Source organism: Biomphalaria glabrata, chromosome 13, assembly GCF_947242115.1.
Source record: "Biomphalaria glabrata chromosome 13, xgBioGlab47.1, whole genome shotgun sequence".
Taxonomy (NCBI): domain Eukaryota; kingdom Metazoa; phylum Mollusca; class Gastropoda; family Planorbidae; genus Biomphalaria; species Biomphalaria glabrata.
The window spans coordinates 32,792,035-32,816,290 of NC_074723.1; the positions used below are offsets into that span (position 1 = coordinate 32,792,035).

The 24,256-nt window shown below is 40.3% G+C and overlaps 1 protein-coding gene across 5 annotated transcripts in view; it reads left to right on the forward strand.

The window, feature by feature from the left end:
- The first annotated feature begins 1,263 nt into the window (after positions 1-1,263).
- The window catches only part of LOC129922277 (uncharacterized), a 54,876-nt gene continuing 31,883 nt past the window's right edge, over positions 1,264-24,256 (forward strand). Inside the window, exon 1 of one of the 5 annotated variants that reach the window (XM_056007567.1) lies at positions 1,264-1,958. In XM_056007567.1, the coding sequence (XP_055863542.1) occupies positions 1,280-1,958 (679 nt within the window). In that variant the 5' untranslated portion in view covers positions 1,264-1,279. Of the gene's footprint in view, positions 1,959-10,774; positions 11,561-16,319; positions 16,944-20,596; positions 21,111-24,256 lie in introns of those variants that run through there. The other 4 variants (XM_056007566.1, XM_056007568.1, XM_056007569.1 and 1 more) reach the window with 4 other exon arrangements.

Consider the following 24,256-nt stretch of genomic DNA (forward strand, 5'->3'; position numbering starts at 1 on the left):
TGTCTCTGTTTATCCTTTCACTCTGTCTCAGTTTATCCTTTCTCTCTGTCTCTGTTTATCCTTTCTCTCTGTCTCTGTTTATCCTTTCTCTCTGTCTCTGTTTATCCTTTCTCTCTGTCTCAGTTTATCCTTTCTCTCTGTCTCCGTTTATTCTTTCTCTCTGTCTCAGTTTATCCTTTCTCTCTGTCTCAGTATATCCTTTCTCTCTGTCTCTGTTTATCCTTTCTCTCTTGTCTCCGTTTATCCTTTCTCTCTTGTCTCCGTTTATCCTTTCTCTCTGTCTCTGTTTATGTCTCCCACCCCGCTCTCTCTCTTTCTTTCTTTCGCTCTCTCTCAATCTTTCTCTTTCTTTTTTTTTCTCTCTTTTCCTTTTCTTACTCTCTCTCTTTCTATGTCTCTTTTTCTGTTTCTCTATTTCTTTATTAGTGTTTTCTCGTTAGTTGTCAGTTGTTTTTTTTTATAATCTTGATGTGAATTATTTCCATGTAGTTGATTCCCAGTTATACGGAACATATCGTGATAAAATCATTCGTTCCCTAAATAGCAAGTTACTTCTTTACTCGAATATGTTACTATCTATCTATCTATCTATCTATCTATCTATCTATCTATCTATCTATCTATCTATCGATCGATCTCGCTCTCTCTCTCTCTCTTTATATCTATCTATCTATCTATCTATCTATCCATCCATCCATCCTTCCTTCCATCTATCTATCTATCTATCTATCTATCTATCTATCTATCTATCTATCTATCTATCTATCTATCTATCTATCTATCTATCTATCTATCTATCTATCTATATCTATCTATCTATCTATCTATCTATCTATCTATCTATCTATCTATCTATCAATTTGTCTGTCTGTCTCAATGTCTGTCTATCCATCAATCTATCCATTCATCTATATATATGTATGTTTGTATGTCTATCCATCTGTTTGTCTGTATCTGTATCTCGCTCTCGTTCAATCTTTTCGGTTAATTGGACCACCGGTTAATTGGACCATCCATAGTTTGAACAGCAGAAGCTAAATGTGCCTAAAACGAATCCGATTTTATACGTGTATTCGTTTATTGGACCGAATTCCGTTTAAACGGACCAAAGAACGCGACAGCGAATAGGAGGGGGAAAAAAACGGCCACGTCGCCAGTTAGAGCGGATGCGAGGAACACACAAAATCCCCGCCTCCATATCGTATTGACCCCGAAACACCGCGCTTGCACGAGAAGGTTTTAGTCTGTGAACTGTGTGTAGCTTTTCTCCCCTGCCAAAATGCCACGGAGGGATTTGACGTTAGCTGAAAAAATTGGCTTCTTGGATAAGATCAAGCAACTGCCATCAGACACTACCCAGCGTCAGTTGGTGGAAATTACCGGCTTGCCAAAGACGACAGTTGCGCGTCTGATGAAACAGGAGAGCCAACTACGAGAAAATTGGGCACGCTGCCAAGGACGACTAGGAACTTCCCAGAAACGGAAACGCGAAGGCAAAGATCCAGACGTCGAAGAGGCCCTCGCTGGATGGTTCGCCATGGTTACTGGACAAGGTTCGCGAGTCAGCGGACCGCTATTAAAATGCAAAGCAGAAGAAATCGCTAGAACTCTAGGCCACGGCGAATTCAAAGCCACGGAGGGTTGGCTGTCCCGATGGAAAACAAGACATGAGATCAAACTAAGGAAAGCATCTGGGGAAAAGGCTGATGGTGCAATTGAGGGAGACTGGAAATCAACAAAACTGCCCGAGTTTCTTGGGGAATTTTCAGCGCAGGACTTCTGCGACGTCGATAAAGAGGAAGACCAGGAAAGTGATGCCGATGCCCCTAAAGAGTTAGTGCAAGGGACAACGCAGGAAACTAAGAAACGCCTTGAAGGCAGTCCCATTTCTGCGTCAAGTGTTTATGCTGAATTTGTTCCAGAGCAGCCCGCCAAGAGAACGAGTCAGATCGCATTGGGTAAGTTCTTCAAACTTTAACCGCGATTTAGAAAGAACTTTTGGAAAATTTATTGTTATGCTTTGCATGTTTAGTTCCTATACGCTGTGTTGTAGAAAATAAAATTTCACTTTCAGATAGGGCAGATGATGGAAAGGTCATCTGTTTCTGTGAACCACGGTTAACGAGAGTGTCATGTGGCTAGCACAACGACCAACCGCTTTTTACTTTTCCCCAACCGCCTTTACTTTTTCCCTGGTACGCATTAGAGCTGGGTAGACTTAAAAGACGCCATAAAGATCCCGACATTTTAAAAAATTCAAATTTTCAACTGGATTCGAACTCATAACCATCTGGTTCGGAAGCCATGCGCTTTACCACTCGGCCACCTGTGCTATATATCGTTTCAAAAAACCTTGTATTTTTTAAAAAATCCAATTTTCAACTGGATTCGAACTCATAACCATCTGGTTCGGAAGCCATGCGCTTTACCACTCGGCCACCTGTGCTATATATCGTTTCAAAAAACCTTGTATTTTTTTTTAAATCCAATTTTCAACTGGATTCGAACACATAACCATCTGGTTCGGAAGCCATGCGCTTTACAACTCGGCCACCTGTGCTATATATCGTTTCAAAAAACCTTGTATTTTTTAAAAAATCCAATTTTCAACTGGATTCGAACTCATAACCATCTGGTTCGGAAGCCATGCGCTTTACCACTCGGCCACCTGTGCTATATATCGTTTCAAAAAACCTTGTATTTTTTTTTTAAATCCAATTTTCAACTGGATTCGAACACATAACCATCTGGTTCGGAAGCCATGCGCTTTACCACTCGGCCACCTGTGCTATATATCGTTTCAAAAAACCTTGTATTTTTTTTTAAATCCAATTTTCAACTGGATTCGAACACATAACCATCTGGTTTGGAAGCCATGCCTTTACAACTCGGCCACCTGTGCTATATATCGTTTCAAAAAACCTTGTATTTTTTAAAAAATCCAATTTTCAACTGGATTCGAACTCATAACCATCTGGTTCGGAAGCCATGCGCTTTACCACTCGGCCACCTGTGCTATATATCGTTTCAAAAAACCTTGTATTTTTTTTTTAAATCCAATTTTCAACTGGATTCGAACACATAACCATCTGGTTCGGAAGCCATGCGCTTTACAACTCGGCCACCTGTGCTATATATCGTTTCAAAAAACCTTGTATTTTTAAAAAAATCCAATTTTCAACTGGATTCGAACTCATAACCATCTGGTTCGGAAGCCATGCGCTTTACCACTCGGCCACCTGTGCTATATATCGTTTCAAAAAACCTTGTATTTTTTTTTAAAATCCAATTTTCAACTGGATTCGAACACATAACCATCTGGTTCGGAAGCCATGCACTTTACAACTCGGCCACCTGTGCTATATATCGTTTCAAAAAACCTTGTATTTTTTAAAAAATCCAATTTTCAACTGGATTCGAACTCATAACCATCTGGTTCGGAAGCCATGCGCTTTACCACTCGGCCACCTGTGCTATATATCGTTTCAAAAAACCTTGTATTTTTTTTTTAAATCCAATTTTCAACTGGATTCGAACACATAACCATCTGGTTCGGAAGCCATGCGCTTTACCACTCGGCCACCTGTGCTATATATCGTTTCAAAAAACCTTGTATTTTTTTTTAAATCCAATTTTCAACTGGATTCGAACACATAACCATCTGGTTCGGAAGCCATGCGCTTTACAACTCGGCCACCTGTGCTATATATCGTTTCAAAAAACCTTGTATTTTTTAAAAAATCCAATTTTCAACTGGATTCGAACTCATAACCATCTGGTTCGGAAGCCATGCGCTTTACCACTCGGCCACCTGTGCTATATATCGTTTCAAAAAACCTTGTATTTTTTTTTAAAATCCAATTTTCAACTGGATTCGAACACATAACCATCTGGTTCGGAAGCCATGCGCTTTACAACTCGGCCACCTGTGCTATATATCGTTTCAAAAAACCTTGTATTTTAAAAAAAATCCAATTTTCAACTGGATTCGAACACATAACCATCTGGTTCGGAAGCCATGCGCTTTACAACTCGGCCACCTGTGCTATATATCGTTTCAAAAAACCTTGTATTTTTTAAAAAATCCAATTTTCAACTGGATTCGAACTCATAACCATCTGGTTCGGAAGCCATGCGCTTTACCACTCGGCCACCTGTGCTATATATCGTTTCAAAAAACCTTGTATTTTTTTTTTTAAACTCAATTTTCAACTGGATTCGAACACATAACCATCTGGTTCGGAAGCCATGCGCTTTACCACTCGGCCACCTGTGCTATATATCGTTTCAAAAAACCTTGTATTTTTTTTTAAATCCAATTTTCAACTGGATTCGAACACATAACCATCTGGTTTGGAAGCCATGCGCTTTACAACTCGGCCACCTGTGCTATATATCGTTTCAAAAAACCTTGTATTTTTTAAAAAATCCAATTTTCAACTGGATTCGAACTCATAACCATCTGGTTCGGAAGCCATGCGCTTTACCACTCGGCCACCTGTGCTATATATCGTTTCAAAAAACCTTGTATTTTTTTTTTAAATCCAATTTTCAACTGGATTCGAACACATAACCATCTGGTTCGGAAGCCATGCGCTTTACAACTCGGCCACCTGTGCTATATATCGTTTCAAAAAACCTTGTATTTTTAAAAAAATCCAATTTTCAACTGGATTCGAACTCATAACCATCTGGTTCGGAAGCCATGCGCTTTACCACTCGGCCACCTGTGCTATATATCGTTTCAAAAAACCTTGTATTTTTTTTTTAAATCCAATTTTCAACTGGATTCGAACACATAACCATCTGGTTCGGAAGCCATGCACTTTACAACTCGGCCACCTGTGCTATATATCGTTTCAAAAAACCTTGTATTTTTTTAAAAATCCAATTTTCAACTGGATTCGAACTCATAACCATCTGGTTCGGAAGCCATGCGCTTTACCACTCGGCCACCTGTGCTATATATCGTTTCAAAAAACCTTGTATTTTTTTTTTTAAATCCAATTTTCAACTGGATTCGAACTCATAACCATCTGGTTCGGAAGCCATGCGCTTTACCACTCGGCCACCTGTGCTATATATCGTTTCAAAAAACCTTGTATTTTTTTTTTAAATCCAATTTTCAACTGGATTCGAACACATAACCATCTGGTTCGGAAGCCATGCACTTTACAACTCGGCCACCTGTGCTATATATCGTTTCAAAAAATCTTGTATTTTTTAAAAATTCCAATTTTCAACTGGATTCGAACTCATAACCATCTGGTTCGGAAGCCATGCGCTTTACCACTCGGCCACCTGTGCTATATATCGTTTCAAAAAACCTTGTTTACTAAATGTATATTTTGAATGAACAAAGTTAGTAAGCAGCACAAACATTCTTGTACGTTCGGGGACACGTCTGTATCGCACACTATAGGCGTAATAAATCATTTAATCCGATTAATCCGATGCGACTTAATATCGTATGCTCGCTTACCCATGTCCGCGTGACCTCACTCTCTTCTGCTGTGACCATTTTAGAAACGTCACATGCCTGTGTTGATAAACGGTTGAGGAACATGACCTACATAAACACTTATTGTTGCTACTTTAGTAAATATCACGTACAAGTGACGTCTTTAAACAAAAAAAAGAAACAAGAAAATAAAAACAAAATACTTTAAAAAACAACAACAAAGTTTACATACAGCGAACTTGTATCAATTAGTTTGGATCAGTTGTGTAATTAAATTTGTAATAGATCTAGACTAACAATGAAAAAGCATTTATAATTTTTTTTAAAAAAGGGCACGACCGGCATTCGAACTTATGCCTCAAGCCTTCTCAGGCTTGTCAAGCCAAAACGTAACCCACTCTGCTAGAGGAGTGCTTATGGATATGGAAGATTGTATAGTTATCTATTGTTTCTATAGTCTGGTCTTTATTTTTTTCAGGATTGTGTTAACTAAAGCTCCGAGGATGACCTATAAATGGGACTAATTCAACTTATACCACAACTTCAGTCAATTATAATTTCTTTCCCTTGTTTGAGATATCAAACCAAATACCTAATAATGACGATGATAAGATTGGATTCTCAATATGTTTTTTTTTTTTTTTTTGAAACAAAATAAGAGATAAACATTATAAACACCTGATTCTTAAACACAAGTGTATTCAGCATGTCTTAATTTTCAATTTTATTGGGGATTGTCAATTTCACCTCACCTTCACCTATCTGTTGAACCGTTGGGGCACCACACAAGATCTTTTTTCTCCATTTTTTTGTCTTTTGCTTTGGGTAGAACTTCTTTCAATGTCAGTCCTGACCATTCTTTTATAATGTCTTCCCAATCGCGTTCTGCTGTCATCCTCTTCTTCTTTTTTTCCTGGTACTGTTCCCTGAAGGAAATTCTTTGCGAGCCCTGAGTTTCTTGTGATATGACCATAGAGATTCAGATTGCGTTCTTCGATGTGGGATCCAATTGCTGTATTTATCCTGTCTCTAATCTCTTCGTTTGTGATGCGGTCTTTGTAATTGTTACCTAGGATCTTTCTGTAGCATCTCAATCCCATTGCTAGGATCCTCCTCTCTAGCTCTGCAGTCAGCGTCCAAGACTCACAAGCTTATAAAAATGTTGCCATGACCAGGGAGCGCATCAGTCTGATTTTAGTGTCGAAAGCTATGATTTTGTCTTTCTAGATTGTTTTGAGCTGTAGACATTGCGATTCTGACCAATATTTCAAAACGACTGGGGATTTTCGCTGTAATCTAAACAATGCAAAGGATGCTCAATTGAACTTATATAATAATGTCAACTAAAACCAAAACTTAAAAAAAAAGCTAGTTATAAATTATAATTTAAAGTTATGTTACCTCTAAAAATGGAAATCTTTAGATCAAAGTAAAATCATATTTTTAGCACAATAGGACAATATAGAATGGGGGAATGTATTGAAATAAAGTCTACCTTTTATATATAAATACGAAAATAAAATAACTATTGTTTAAACTACTAATCGGAACGGAGTACTACACAGATACAAATAGATATTCTGAATGAAAGTACGACACTAAAACCAGTTTTATGTTTATTGTTGTGGCATATGAAATCTGCCAGTCATAGAATCTCTCTTGAATCTTAGTTTCTTAAAATAAAATTGTGCGTCGTCATTAGAAGTCAAGATCCAGATCTACAAGTCACGGTGACTGTTTTTAAATTGATCACTTAACACAGTGTTTCTCAAACTGGGGTACGCGTACCTCCAGGGGTACGGGAAGACTTTGGAGGGGATACGCGATGCATCTCATTACCTATGCTGATTTTTTTTTTTAAATACCCACTGTGCTAGTCTCTGTTAATAATTTAAAGTGTGGTGGGGAACGAGGGGTTCTCAGCATTACAAAAAGTATAACAGGGGGTACACATAGGTCAAAAGTTTTGGAAACGCTGACTTAACACCAAAGCGGACATGAGAACTGGAGCATACGTAACCGCACCCAGACACTCTCTCTCGTCTTCTACCGCCCTCGAAGTCAGTGGTACGCCTGGTTGCAGAACTCCGTTGCGCCTTTAGTATGCCCATTCATGCCTGGAGCCAAACGTCCTATTGATAAATACAAGAATGGCGCACGACGTTCGGAACATTAGCTTTCCAAGCAGACGTAGATACACACACCGGTGCGTCAAGGCTGACAGCCTACAATAGTTTTGGTCTGGTCCACAAGCAACGTATTTACTCTGATCTTTATAGGTCGCCTCCAATGAGACTTTGAATTTAGGAAAAACGTATATCTATAACCAGCGGTTCTCAACCTTTTAAGCTCGGCGACCCCTTTTTACAATTCCTCACTTTGCCGCGAACCCCACCCCCTTACACACACACAGCAATAAGAGTAGACAATAACAATCCATATTTTCGATGGTCTTAGGCGACCTCTGGCTAATCGTCAATCGACCCACAAAGGGGTCGCGATCCACAGGTTGAGAACCCCTGGTATAAACGGATAGAGTATCAGAAGTGACGTACTTTTAGCAATATACATATATATATATATATATAACTTTAATATTTGTGTGTGTGTGTATTGCTTTAAATATAGGCTAACTTGTCTTGTTTTTGAACATATTATTACAATTAATAAAAAAAATACGTATATACAGAAAGATAGACCTACAAGTGACTCATAATTACATGATAAATTAATAGTTGTGCGACTTAAAACACTAGCAGCTACCTTGTGTACCAGTCACCAGTCATCGCACGCTTCTGTGTTGTCATCGTTGATGTGCGTTGTTCAGATTCAGGATCATTTCTTCCTATTTTGTTATTGCTGTAATGTGACTGACGTTCGTCCATCAGACCTTGCAATCTGTGTGGCAGATGATGTAAAGGCAATCTGTTTTCTGTGAGCCACGGTTAAAGGCGGTGTCATGTGGCTAGCATAACGACCAACCGCCTTTTACTTTTACCCAAGTAACGTCTGATCGGTGGACTCAGAGTCGCCCTAAATATCCCGAAAACCCAGTTAACACCAGGATTCAAACTCGGGACCCCACTCGGTTCTGAAGACAATCGCTTTACAGCTCGGCCACCGCGCATCTAAATCTTCCTATTGTAATGAATGTTTTTTGGTTGGTCTATGAAGGACATTGTGGTCAATGTATTACTGCTTGACGATCTTATCAAATCGGAAATCGTGAAGTGCCCTGGTCAGACATTGTCATTTATTTTGCCATTTTCTATTCGCCATTTTTCCCTCATTATAGTATTGTATTATGGTTGCTGGCGTTTATGGTATACCATCCGGCATTCGCAGAAATGGCGCGTACCATCTGTGTCACACTGCCCTGGTGGTAGCACGTACCAAGCAGTGAAAGTGAGGCGGATGTGTGGCGAACCAATTAAAACCAACATAACGTGGTGCGCCCCCCCTCCCGCCACCATCCTGCTCAAGTATCATGTCAGCTCTGGTAAACGGTAAACTGTTTGTTGCTGTGCGCTCACTTCCGGGTATCACCGTCACTTCCTAGTACCTCTGTTTTCTAGTAATGAGCAGTAAATGTCAATATTTACGTTTTTTTAAGACTGTGTGTGTACGTGTGAGCGATAGAATGCACGTGAGGTTAGTAGCCTTAGCGTGATTGGCGTTGACAAACATGCTCTTCGACTGCCCAGTCACCGCTAAAGGCTCTTGTGAAGCGTGTGCAATACACCTATAACTGAAGGACTTCTTCGATCTGCTTCCTTGTAACATTCCGAATTACGAATGACGTGTGCCACCAAAAACAGAGTTACCAAAACTACGTCCCGCGGGCCAGATCCGGCCGGCGGTGTGTTACTGTCCAACATTTAAAAACGTTTGTGCATACAGCAAAAAAGAGACCGAAAAGGATCTGTTTCATTAATTTTTTTTTTTTTTTTTTTTGCGGTGCGGCTCATGTCACATTTATTGGCCTCTAGGTCGAAAAATAGTGTGCATTAATGATCTTATTTTTAAAAAATATGGTTTATTTTCCAATATATACTTACTAACTTAGATCCTCCCGCGCCGTTCGGCGCATTGGGCGGCAAGCTGTCTCCACAAAGATCTGTCACTTCTGAAGCCTCCTCCCACCTGGAGTCCACTGCTCTGAGGACCTTATTGAAAGTGTGGCGCCAAGTCATACGAGAACGTCCTGATTTGAGCTTTCCTCGTATTGGCCTCCATGTCATCGCAACTCTTGGTATGCGTCGTTCATTTAGTCGGACAACATGTCTCGCAAACCTCATGCGACGCTCTGTCACAACCTCACTAAGTGTTCGACTCCCAGTTCGGCATAGGATTTCCTTGTTTGAGACCCGATTTGTGTAAGTCCGTCTCAGACATTTTTTTTTTTGAGTCACATTTAGTACTTTCTCAATTTTGGCAGATGACTTCCATGTCTCACATGCACATGCACATGTTGCTGTTGGGGTGACTCTGTGTTAAGAAGGTGTATTTTTGTCTCAAGTCCAACTGCTTTGTCTTGTCCAAATAGGTCGCAGCCTATCGAAAATATATAGATTGTATATAGATTCCAATATATAAATTGTAACTAAAGTTGGGTCTGTAGTCTTCACGTTGATATATCCATCACATTTCAAATTTGTAAGCACGCCTCATGAACAATGCCGTACGTAGATTAAAACCGAATCTTTAGGATACCATAGACCAAAGCTGCTTTAGATAGGGGTACTTTTGGGACCCTTTATAAGTCCAGAAATTTATGGACATCGAAAAAAACAACAACGACAACAAAATAGACCTTAGCTTTGGAAGAAAAGTGTGCCAATGGAAAAATGGCTGTCTCCTCTATCACCTAAGCGAAAGCGACTTTAACCTAGGATAGATGTTGACGGGAATGTCTCTCCAAAATTGGGCTCCACAGTCACATGAAAGAGTATTCAACGAGATGAACCCTAGTCGATAGGACTAAAGGAGGCCAATAAATAAATTAATTAATAAGTACAGATTGTATATGTTCAGTGCTCAAAGCTTCTTTGAGCCCTAGGCTATACATTGTGCTGCGTATAGGTAAAATCCGGCCGTGCTGCCGAAGTGTATTTTTCGTTAACAGCACATCATTTCCAGTTATCAGTGTGCTGTTCGCTAACCTAAAGTAATACGAAGACTGTTGTGCAGACGTGTGGAAGAAACGACGCAGTGAAACGCTAACCTTGGCCTACATAGAGTTCGCAATCCGATAACGGTACGAAAACGAGGCAGACAGAGAAGAGAGCGAGAAGGTAGCTGCGAACAAACATTCTTCGTTTGCACACCGAACGGCGTGGGTCTTGTCAGCAAAGTCCGTTGAAAAAAAATTCGGAATATTCTTTTGTTCTATGAGAAGTTCGCATTATTTAAACGTCATTGAGTTTTATGTTATTATTATTTTTAAAATTATCTCTATGCTATTTCGGTTCGCCGTTTACAGATTCGTTCCGTGTGTGTACTTTTCGTTTCTTCGTCATTCTTGAGGCCAAAAAATTATGTTTTCTAGCGCAAATGAAGAACCAAGAAGAAAGCGCAAAGGAATTGCCCTGAGTGTGAAGCTGGACATTATCAAGCGCCTCAGAAATGGGGAACGCAATAAGGATATCGCTGTGGCGCTCAACGTGCCCCCGTCCACCATCTGCACGATTTACGGCCAGAGAGAAAAAATCTTAAAGATCGCCAAAGCTTCGGCCGCCGCTAGCCGCGACGCCAGCAAGGTCATCTCCTTCACGAGACAGCCGCTGATGGAGAAGATGGAGAACAGACTGCTGGACTGGATCCACGAGAGCCCGGACCACCCTGACACGTCAGACTTCTTCGTGATCAGGGACAAGGCGCTGGAGATCTACAGCGAGCTGAAGACGAAGGCGCTTGATGAAGGCGACAAAAGCGTCGATAAGGCACAGTTTAAAGGCAGCCACGGCTGGTACGTTCGTTTCATGCTGCGGTGGCAGCTCCACAAAGTGAAGACTCCGGAGAAAGACGCTTGCGTCGTCTATTACGACATAGATGCAGAAACGAGCTCTGAAGAAACAAGCGACATTAAAGACTATTTTGGTAAGTAATTTTAAATTATATAATGGACGGTGAAAGCGAGTGGTTAAGCTTTGGTCTTCGGTATCTGAAGGATTCGGGTTCAAACACTAATGGGTATTCTAGGGTATAGGCCTAAGGGTCGCCGGCTCCTTATTTTTCTCAAGGTTGACCCACAAAACCTTTCCCATGTTTGGGTGTAAATGCAAGGTAGCAGAGGTTTGAAGTCAGTTTTCATCCTGTTGCAAGCCAAGGCTAATGAGTCCTTCTTGCCAAAACTTACTGGTTTAGGCACCAATTACTCTCCTTCGCTCTTTGTCCTGTTACTGAAATGAGTTCCACGGATCCACTATGAGAGCCAGTTGTGAAAGATCAAGAACTGCACGAGAAGCTGCTTTTTGCGAGAACTTTTACGATGATACTTAATTCAAATTAATTAGGCCTAATTAATAGTTCATGTTTGAAGAACTGCTTCATAGAACAACTCATTCCTATACGAAACATAATAACCGTACGAATGGATCATGAGCCTGTAAAAACAAAAACATTTCCAGTGTGTTTGGTGGTTCCAGTAATAAATATTAATTGTTATATTAATTCAGGGGTTCTCAACCTGTGGATCGCGACCCCTTTGGGGGTCGATTGACGATTTCACAGGGGTCGCCTAAGACCATCGAAAAATGGATTGTTTTTGTCCATTCTTCTATTGCTGTGTGTGTGTGTGTGCTGGGGGGGGGTCGCGGCAGAGTGGGGGGTTGTAAAAAGGGGTCGCCGAGCCTAAAAGGTTGAGAACCGCGCTGAATTGGTTAAAATTTGAATTTTAAAAAATTTTAAAAGATATATAACTTAAAATGTAGCTTTCAATTACGTTTTCACTCTTCGACTCACTAGAGTTAGAAATTAGTTTTTATAAAAATGGAGTTGATGAATTTACAAAAAATAAGTTAAGCAGGGGGGTCTACCGAAAACCAGAAAAACATATCAAGGGGTCTACGACACATAAAAATTTTGAACCACTGGTTTAAACCAAGTAACGCACCACCAAATCCTCATCAATAGTCATTAGAATCGGGTTCTAAACCTGTTGTTTACAATTTTCTTAAGACACGTTATATTTTATATATATATATATATATATATATATATATATATATATATATAATGAGCCATGACACACACACACACACACACATAGAACACATACACACATTCTTGAAATGTCGTTTTCTCAAGGATGTCCGCTTCGTGTTTACATACATGCTCTACTTTTGTTTAATTAATAATGCTTCACTTTTTTTCCGGATGTGACGTTCTACACAGCACACATCTGTGTGTGTCAACCTTTTTTTTTTTTTTGTAAATGGACCTGTGTGTGACTTGATTTAAAGTAGCACGAGGGAGTCACCATGAGTCAATCTTCTTTCTGATGAGGCTAGCTTCAAACAAAACAAACCGATATATATGATGTTACGATTGGACAGTGATTATGCTTGTATACAAACGTTGAATCTGATGACCGGAAGTCAACTGTATGCCGGAGATCGTTCGTTTACGTGAAGAAATAACATAATTCATTATGTGGGAATTTGTACAGTTTCAGACCTTACGATCTATGGGGCTGTAAGGTTATCTGTCAACGGTTAACGAGCAGGGTGTCATGTGGCCAGCACAAGACCAAGCACCTTTACTTTCCCCAACAAAAGTCAGGTACCCATTAGAGTTGGGTGGACTCAGGGGAGCCCTAAAAATCCCGAAATTCAAAATGTTAGTCTACTTGAGTTTCGAACCTAGGACCCCAGGTGCAGAAGCCGAACGCTATAGAACTTAGCCCCTGCCCTCGAATTTCCCCCTCCCCCCCTCTTTGGGAATTAAAATAATTTAAATCATGAAATCATGAAAAGAAGGCGCTTATACTATTTATCAAGCAAAGATACGCATTATAATCTAAATTCAATAATACATTCACAGTAGTAGACTTAACATGAAGCTTCAAACTTATAACTAAATTGACGGATTTTTTTTTTTGATCCCGAAATAAAAATCTCCACTATTGATATTTTCTTAAAGCCAATTCATTTTTTTTTTTATTTTCTGGTACCCGAAATCAATATTAGCTCCCCTTAGATCATCCACTCTTCTGTGTAGAAACTGGAAGCTTCCAGAAGACAAATTGTAATAAGCTTCCTGTTAAGAGGTGACTAAGTTTTATTATAAAGGTCGTTGTGCTGGCCACATGACACCCTCGTAAATTGTGGGTCATATCAATGGCGTAGCTAGAAATTAGCCATCATTTGGGTGCGAGAAGGGTTTGACCTCTTTGGGCGCCCTCTGCATTTTGTGTAATATTAAATATCTAATGTAAAAAACACTCATTTGCCCCCCCCTCCCCCCCCCCTTTTTCAAGTGGAGCCCGGGAGGATTTTCAAATTCTCCCCCTCTCTCCCCCCACCCTAGCTACGCCTCTGGGTCAATTAAACAGATAACCATCATCTACCCTATAGATTGAAAGGTCTGAAAATGGAACTTTAATTTTTTTTTATGGGTCACAGTAAGTAAAGTACCCCGTGCAGAACTTGCGATCTCCAGGGCAGATAATGTTTTTATGGCCGAATGTAAACGATGGCGTCATGTGACCAGCACAACGACCTTTCTACAACTTAAGTCAGGTGGACTTAGGGCGCCTCTTTAAAATCCCAGCAACACCCCATCCCTTATATAAGTATAAGGTAAGCAAAACATGGAGAAACATGAGAAACCGATGCACCTGTGAAAGGATGTGTCTTTGTATGTAAACATGTTCGTGTCCCCATTATTAACAACCAAACATCCGTGTGACACATTCTTTGTTGGTAAACACTCCTTCCAGCAATATAACACGGTCATCTTGTGTAGGTGTGTGTTGGTGCGCCATGAAACGCACTAGGGGTGGAACGGGATGGGGTGGGCGCTTTGTATACATTCTTAAACCAGTTACAGCCAGTGACCCGGTGGAAATACGCAGGGGCATTCATTCACACGAGTGGTGATTAAACATTGACATTTGAAACTTTTTTTTTTTGTTCCGGGTGCGTCAATGCCACGATTGAGCGTGCTTGTTTTAAGAATTCACTGTACATTGAAACTACTGCCCTGACATGGCGAATGTATTGCGCGCCAGGCCGAGCCGATTTCATCATCCAGCAAAAGGGGAAAAAAAAAAGAATTGTGGGATCAAGACAGAGCCTGCCTTGTTTACAAGTGGTGTGCTTGAGCCAGTGTGTGTGTGTGTGTTAGTGTGTGCGAATCCCTTAGCTGTGTTGGCATGAATCGATACGAGCAATCGATACAGCCAGTTGCCACTATCTGGGCTATGCATTTCAAGTCTGGTGTTTGGGACTTTTCTCTTTCCCGACAAAAAAACAACAACACAACTCTCTGTTACCACAATTATTGAAAAAAATTATTAGATGCCTAATTTAACCATACGAAATACTTATTTTTTTGATTGCTTGTTACTAGTTACAGACAGTTACTATTTGTGTGTTTAAATCTCTAGTAAGAGTAGTTGCGTTGACATTGACAATTAACAACACTAGGCCGCAATTCATACATTTTCATCTAGTTTATGATTTAGCGTTATTAAAACGGTTTGCTTTAAGGACCTCCAAAGGTTAAATCAGTAAATGGGATGAACACATATTATTCCAGTCATTGGGAGGAACACATATCTAAGAAAAAATATTTTTAAAGCAATTATAACCCGACAAAAAGGCATTCCAGAAAGACTAGAATAATATGTATTTATTTTTTAATAGAAGGCTTCTAACAGGACCGACTTTCACAGTATGACTTTGTTTTTATGGTTTAACATTTTTGTTTATTATAGTATATATCAAGTAAATACAGCTAATACTTCCACCCTAACTAAATAGACAAAGTCATTGTATATATACATAAATATATAAAAACTAGTTTGGTAGGTCTATGTCTGCATAAATTCCACATTTAATCGCCACTCCCTCGAGGCTTGAATGAAAATCATTTTGAAAATATGTTGAAACTTTAGGCTACAAATTTTCTCCTTCCCTTCGTACAGCGCGAGGCTCCATGGCGATGATCCCCCTTCTAGACACACACACACACACTCGCGCCTCACACGCCCCCCCCCCCCCTTCTCCGTTTCGTGGAGAGAAAAAAATTTGACGGAGATGGGGAGAGGGTGCGCGAGCGTTCCTCTCCCTTTATTTTTGGTTTCCCGCTCTAAATCAAACATTGCTAGGTGAACTCCCCTTAACTCCCTAGTAGGCTGAGTTTGGAAGCGGAAAAAAAAAAAGTGGGGGAGGGGAACGAATCGTACCGAAGGGAGGACGCGAGACGGGAGTACAACCCAGGAGAAAATTTAAACTTTGAGCTTTTGGCGACGGCGAAAAAGAGAAATAGTCACATAACAACTGAATAAAACATAAGTTTACATACAAAATAAGAGTTCTTCGAATAATTAATTATTATTACAAATAAGAAGTGAATACTAATTCAGGATGTAAAAATCCGATAAGCCGCCCCACCCCTCGCAAAGCCGCCAACCCAGCCGCCAGACGTCGCCTCTCATCTTCCATGGTAGTTTAGCGCTATTATTTATTTCGAAAAAAATTCTCGCTCGCGTCGATCGATGTTCCAGCTACACACCACGAGGCCCAATGGCGGGTTATGGGGGATTATTTATAGCGTCACGTGTCTGTGTTTGCCTTGGCGAAGGCGAGTTTAGAAGCCGCGCAGTGCTGGTTTGCCAGGACTCGCTTGTACATTATCTAGCAAGTGGAAATGGTAGCTTTTTGGCTTTAAAAAAAAGTTGTCGGATTCTATAGTGGTCAAAAATTACTTTTTTTTTTAGGAGTGTTCATAATTCATAACTGTGCTCATTTGCGTCTACAAAGGGTTCTGATATTAGCAGATAGACATTTGCAAAAAAATCTATTCACTATGGCTACGCCTCCTGCCAAGCGCAAAATATTTTGCCTGAACGTAGAACAGAAGAGAGAAATCTGCATGTACCACATCGAGAACCCAGGGAAAACCCAGAAAGAAATCGCCGAGGTATTCAGCGCCAAGTTCGGCGACGTGGTGGGCAGGCGCACCATCGGGGATATCCTGGCCAACATGCAGAGATGGATGATCGAGGTGACCCACTCCGGCAGCGCCAAGAGGCTCAGGTGCGCCAAGTATGGCCGACTGGAAGAAGCACTGCAGCTCTGGTACGCTGATGCCAGGATGACGAACCCGGTGATCAGCGACAGCGTGCTGAGGGAGAAGGCCAAGGAGATAGGCAGCGAACTGGGTATTGATGATCCAAAGTTCCAGTACTCCAATGGATGGCTGCATCGCTTCAAGAATCGTTGCGCTACAAATTCGTTTATAAAGTCGTACAGTCGTGAGTACATATTTTTGTTATCCTTCATGTGCTTGATCTTATATTTTTTGACTTGAGGGGAAATTTGGAGTTAGAATGAGGGCGCCGAGACTTTTGTTCTCGGGGGTTAGTCCCTGATTTCACCATTTTTTTTTAATTATTTTTTTTTAAATGCGTGTATATGGTTTCAGCTAGCGTGTGTAAAAGCGATTGGTCGCTGTGCTGGTCACGTGACACGTTCGTTAACAATTGGTCTGGAAGCAGATGAGTGTAACAGCATCTACCCAACAAGTCTGAAGTGGGACTTGATGATGATGGCTTTCACCTTAAAGTACATGCCAAAAACCATGTTGTGACGACGGTGTTGCGCTGTTAATACAAACTTGCAACTTTTGTGTAATTGTCACAAGAGTTGAGTCTAAGACTCTTGGAACTCAAGGTCTGTGGGAGCTTGCCGTCATTGGCTTGTCTGAACAAATATCTGTCTGGGAAAGATCCAAGCAAATGTAAATTATTAAATCCTTATTAACGATGGCTCGTAACTCAAGACCCTAGGACTGCCCATTATTCCTTCTCTGAGCCACAATGACTGTGCACGTGTCAGCCATACAATTGGTCCCATGTGGAACGGTTTGAAGATATTGAAATGTTAGGGTGTTCTTCCATCCCCCGCCATGCAATGGACCTGGTCCTTAGTGACTTTTTTTTTTATTTTGCTTATTTGTTGGCAATATCGTTTCCTCTGACGGCCGTTTCCACCTGAGCGCCACTGTGAGGCTGCGAAGCATTGCCCGGGTACTTGCAATTGCAGACGACGTGACACAACATCTACCCGTAGCCAAGGATCCGGATATAGTTCGTCCATCGTGGTTAGATGATGACCACTTTTGTCGTCCAGGGGGCTGAGGACTTTGCACTGGGGTTTTGTGCCTCCCCATGTGGCTGGTGAGACATATGTGAGCCCGGAATGTTCGGCTGCACACTGGGCAGGTTATTCCAGCTGGAGCTAGTGTCATTGGCCTTGTTTTTCTTCTGCCAGCGCTGTTCTCTTTTCCTCAGCAATTTGTGCGCCAGTTTTCACAGCGCGACTCCATGATGCTCTGTCATGTGCTTTTGTCTCCCAGATGGCTGGGTCAATGCTGAACCTTTTCAGAAAAGCTTTGAGAGTGTCCCTAAAGCGTTTTCTTTGACCACCTTGCGAGCGCTTTCCTTGCCTTAATTGGCCATACAGGAGTCATTTAGGGATGCGGCGGTCTTCCATTCTGCAGACTTGCCCTGCCCATCGGAGTTGGGAATTCATCAGGATTGTGTGGATGCTTTGCAGACCGCTCTTCAAAGGACTTGAATATCTGGTATTTTTTCTAGCCATTTGATATTCAGTATTTTTCTTAGACAGATCATGTGGAAGTGGTTCAGTTTTTTTTTTGTTTTTTTTGCATGTTTTCTTTATACTGTCCACGTTTCTGAGGCATAGAGCAATGTAGGAAAGATGACAGCTCGATAGTCCACTAGCTTTGTGTTTGGGATACGAGGATACCTAGTAGTGTTCAGTAAACACAAACCCACTTCTGGGCGTCTAATAGTTGAATAACACAAACTTAAATCGTATGATAAATAAGCAAACATAATGTTTTGAAAATAAATTAATTTTGCATAATAATTCATCGGATTTAAATGTAGCACAATAAACAAAAAGAGAAGAAAACAGTACACTTCCTTCATTTACTTACACAAATTCGACCAAGTGTTCCTTCTTTCCAAGTATCATTAGAGAATGGAACGGGTTGCCTGAATCAGACAAAGAAAACCAATGTCATACTACTGTCATAGTATAGTTTAAGTCTCTAATAAACATGAAAGACTAGACTAAAAAAAAAATTATTCGCTGTACGCTTAAATATTTTCTTCTTTGAAGGAACGTCTTCCTAACTTATAAAATAAGAATATAAATGAACTGCCCAGAATTTTAAAGTCATATCCCTTTTTATACTCTGCGACTTAAGAATATTTCTAGACATCTCCAGATTTGGCAGTTACAGATTGTCTTCTGAATAAATGTTCTGGGGCCATTGTCTTGTTCAGACTTATAAAAATCTATGGAATGAAATCAGTCTGGTGTCTGGAACATTTTCTCTTTCCCGCCAAAAAAAAAACCCTCTCTGATACCACACTTAATGAAACAATTATTAGATGCCTAATTTGACAGTAATAAATAATTATATTTTTTGATTGCTTGTTACAGCTACAGACAGTTACTATTTGTGTGTTTATATATCTAGTAAGAGGACTGGGCTCCAGTCGGTACATCATAATCCAGTTTATGAGCATTATTAAGACAGTTTGCTTTAAAGTTTTAAAGACCTCCAAAAGTTATACCAGTCAATGGAATGAACACATACTATACCAGATAATGGGATGAATGCATATTTAAATGAATATACTTTTTTTATAACCTGGCAAAAAAGTACATTCCATAAATATTAGATTAAGATGTATTTATTTCTTAATAGAAAGCATCTGTATAACCTTGCGTTTACGGTTTAACATTTTTGTTTATTTGTGTTTGTTTCGATTACTGTATTCGCTATTGCATTTTTTTTTAAAAGTCAATATTTATATACCGAAAGATTTATAAATTAGTGTGGTAGGTCTATGTCTGCATAAATTCCACATATTAGTGCCACTCGGGGCTTGAATGAAAATCATTTTGAAAATATGTTAAAACTTTAGGCTACAATTTTTCTTCTTTCCTTCGTTCAGCGCGAGGCTCCATGGCGATGACCCCTTCCACCCCCCCCCCCCCGTTCTCCGTTTCGTGGAAAAAAAAACGACTGAGAAGGGGGAGGGTGCGCGAGCGTTCCTCTCCCTTTATTTTGGTTTCCCGCTCTAAATCAAACATTGCTAGGTGAACTCCCCTTAACTCCCCACTAGGCTGAGTTTGGAAGCGGAAAAAAAAAAAGAAGGTGGGGAGGGGGGGAAGGGAGGACGCGAGAAGGGCAAAGTACAACACGGGAGAAAATTTAAACTTTGAGCTTTTTGCGATGGCGAAAAAGAGAAATAAAGTCACAAAACAACTGAAGTTTACATATAAAAATAAAAGTTGTAATTATTATTACAAATAAGAAGAGGATACTAAATCAGGACGCAAAAATCCGATAAGCCGCCCCACCCCTCGCAAAGCCATCAACCCAGCCGCCAGACGTCGACTCTCGTCTTCTCGGCCCAACCACGCGGGGCATTGCGATGAAAAAGTCATGGAAAGATAACTCTTTCTTTTTTACTGCAAGTCGGACTAGAAAATACCCCACGTAACTTTCGTGGTTACAGAAAGCGAGGCTCAGGAAAAATTAAAATGGGGGGGGGGGGGGGGCGTATTATGCGCCACGGGTCGGCTCGTATTATTTGTTTCGAAAAAAATAATAATTTCCCCCTCGCGTCGATCGATGTTCCAGCTACACACCACGAGGCCCAATGGCGGGTTAGGGGGGGATCATTTATAGCGTCACGTGTCTGTGTTTGCCTTGGCGAAGGCGAGTTTAGAAGCCGCGCCGTGCTGGTTTGCCAAGACTCTCTTGTACATTATCTAGCAAGTGGAAATGTTAGCTTTTTGGCTTTTCTTAAAATAAAAAATTTGGCTGATTCTTTTTCAAAGGAGTGCTCATAATTCATAACTGTGCTCAATTACGTCTACTAGGGGTTCTGATATTAGTTGATTGACTTTTCAAATAATACTATTCACTATGGCTACGCCTACTGCCAAGCGCAAGTTATTTAGCCTGAACGTAGAACAGAAGAGAGAAATCTGCATTTACCACATCGAGAACCCAGGGAAAACCCAAAAACAAATAGCAGAATTTTTCTGCGCCAAGTTCGGCGAAGTAGTGGGCAAGCGCACCATCGGGAATATCCTGGCCAACATACAGCTATGGATGAACCAGGTGACCCACCCCGGCAGCGCCAAGAGGCTCAGGTACGCCAAGTATGGCCGGCTGGAAGAAGCACTGCAGCTCTGGTACGCTGATGCCAGAATGACGAACCTGGAGATTAGCGACAGCGTGCTGAAGGAGAAGGCCAAGGAGATAGGCAGCGAACTGGGCATGGATGATCTGAAGCTCAAGTACTCCAATGGATGGCTGCATAGATTCAAGAATCGTTGCGCTTCAAAGTCGTTTATGAAGTCGTACAATCGTGAGTACATATTTAGTGTTAGCAATCGTGGGCGTGATCTCCTTATATTTTTCACCTTAGAAAATTCGGCTTGAGGGAAACGGGGAGTTAGGATGAGGGCGCCGAGATTTTCGTTCTCGAGGGTAAGTCCCTGAGTTCACCAAGTTTTTTTTTTATGGGTGTATGGTTTCAGCTATCGAGAGTAAAGGCGATTGGTCGCTGTGTTAGTCACATGACACGTTTGTTAACAATGGACCTGATTCACCAATCGTAAACAAACGACATTTAGCTACGTGATTCTTTATCTTTTCTATACATATTACGATTTAATTTTTAATACACAATGGCTATCACGTGACAGTTTTCCCCCCGTTGTTTTATCAATATTATCACGTGACTAAATGTTGTTTGTTTACGATTGGTTGATGAGGTCCATTGGGCTAGAAGCAGATAAGTGTAACTTAGACATTCGACCAAGTGTTCGTTCTTCCCATGCGTCATTAGAGAATGGAACGGGTTGCCTGAATCAGACAAGGAAAACCAATATCATAGCTTAGGTTAAGACTCTAATTTACACGAACGACTAGACTAAAAAAAACTGATTAGCTCTACTCTTAATTATCTTCTTTGAAAGAGCTTCTGTAAGATATGAAAATAAATAAATGACCCAGAATTGTATACCTATTTCTAGACATTTCCAGATCAGGCAGTAACAGATTGTCTTCTGAAGGGATGTTCTGGAGCCATTTTCTTGTTAGGGCTTATGACAGAAAGTCAATCACGTTCTTCAAAATTGTATACTTTATCAAAATGCCGGAACAAAGATACTGCCCCCCCCCCCCCCCCGAGAATTTCTTTAGAAGACAAACTGTGTTGAAAACAGCCCTGATCTGTAAACCACTGCTCGGTGCATCTCAGATTATAGCTCTTGTTATCCGAACTCTCAAAATAGAATAACATGTATTAAAGAATAAAGTGGGTACGGAAAGTTTTCGGAGTGGGTACGCCTTGCACCTAATTAGCTATGCTGATTTTTTTTTTAAAATACCCATTTATTATGTTCTGTTAATGAATTAAAATGAGGCGGGGAAGGCGAGGGGTAATCAGCATTACAAAAGTTATACAGGGGTTACACATAGGCCAAAAGTTTGGGAAAAACTGGTTTATAATAACAGCGGATCTATAAGCGCCCTTTTGAACTGTACAGAAAAAAAAAGTGAATAAGAATTTTGTAAACACATATTTTTTTTTATTTCAGCGCGTGTAATTGTATTTCTTTTTTTTTTAAATGATATTAGCAATTAGCATTAGTCTGAGAAGACCCTTCATTGATTATATCTATCAGAATAGTCCGTTCGTTAACTGTTGTCTGTAAGACCATGTTGATTGCTCAAAGTGGGTAAAACGGGCCCTGGTTGAGAAAGTCAGCATGAACTTTCTTCTATATCTTCATGCCGATCAAGATGCTGGTTTGGACAAGACAGGCATGTAAGCAATGTAAATAGAATAATATAGTGTTACACAGGACCTAATCATCATAGTCCAGCTCTAAATGTAATACAGCTTTTTCTGAAACACGATAGGTTTTTACGTTATTTCCTATACATTCAAACGATAAAGATATATACACATTTAAAAAAATTTTAAACAATAAAAGAATGTAATCAAGCCATTTTTTTTTCTAGGTAGTATTACTTCTGATGTTTCATTTGAATCCTTATTTTTAAGCGCAAAAATATGCGAGTTGTGTTGGGGGGAGGCGGGAAAGGTTTTTGGCGCCTTGACAACTTTTCATTGACTTTTTAGCATTCTATTGAAAGGAGAAAATAACTACTTTGGGTCGGGATAAAAAAAAAAAAAAGACAAAATAGTATATCCTAATAATCGCGTTCTAATAGAAACATACGATGTATAAATAGAGTCAAAAGTTGTTGATAACAAAAGTTTTAATTACATTGCCCATGCTTGTGTTTCGAGAAATAATCTTCCTTTGTTTACATTTTTATTTCAACACAACCCGTGACCAGTCTAATTGCCAATTCATGACTAGACAACCACTATTTTCTCCCGCTTTATCCATTGGCTGCCGCGTTGGCTATACGATAGCGAGTCATGTGACCACAACCGAACGTACTTCCACGTGAAGCAGGAATGACTTTGGCAAAATCCCAAGCTCATTAAATATGAAAGTGGAATGATCCATCCGAGCTGGGTAGAAATATTTTTCATAACATAAGGATTTCGAATGTAAACTTAAATACTTCTTCCTCATTTTGTTACAAAAATGTAACATATATATTTGTTTTTACTCTAATTATATGATTTGATACAAAAGTTGTATTTAAAATATAAGATTAGCGAGAGTCGCTATAAAACATGCTGCAATGTTTTCATTGCTTAAAACCTTCCTACCCTCGATTTGGTTTGGTCCAACTCAGTCTGCTTTAACGTCATTGAAAGTTTGCCAAGCGCTACGCGATTGGCCCACATTTTCAAGTCTATAGATGCCGTTACGACACGGACAGCTCTCAGTTATCTGTTGAGACTTCGTTAGAGCAAGCACACTACTAGCTTTACCCTACGTCAGGGACTATATCCAAGTCTTATTCAGTTGTATCGGATTTTTATTTTATAAACAAACTATTACTGAGCTGTTTTGGACTTTGTTTACATTATTTATTCATCATCATATATATATATCGGATCTCTTGACTGCTGTGATCAGTTTATCCTGACCAAGGACTTTCATTAACACTTGTGATTTATTAAATTATTCTACTTGCGGATTTAATTTCGTCACTTTGTTGACATCAACTTTGCTGTTTGATTGTATTATGGCCATGTACCCAAACGCTACCCACGGTTATATGCCATTTGTCAAGCAACCTCTCAAAAGACAGGCTGCTAAGAAGACCAAGATGGACAAGTCCGAGCTCAAGCAGACCAAAACCAGTGACATGAAAACGTACAAGGTGACACTCCGTGACAGGCAAGGGTTTACGTACACTTACATTATACAGGCGGACCCCGCCTCCAACACTACACCCATCTTGTGCGAGTCCAAAGTTGCCGCCCCAAAGCATCTAAGCACTTCTTTGCCTAACATGAAAAGCCCAAGGATAAGCACGCCAGAATCAAAACGCCATTCCAGCTGCTTGGCCCTGGGC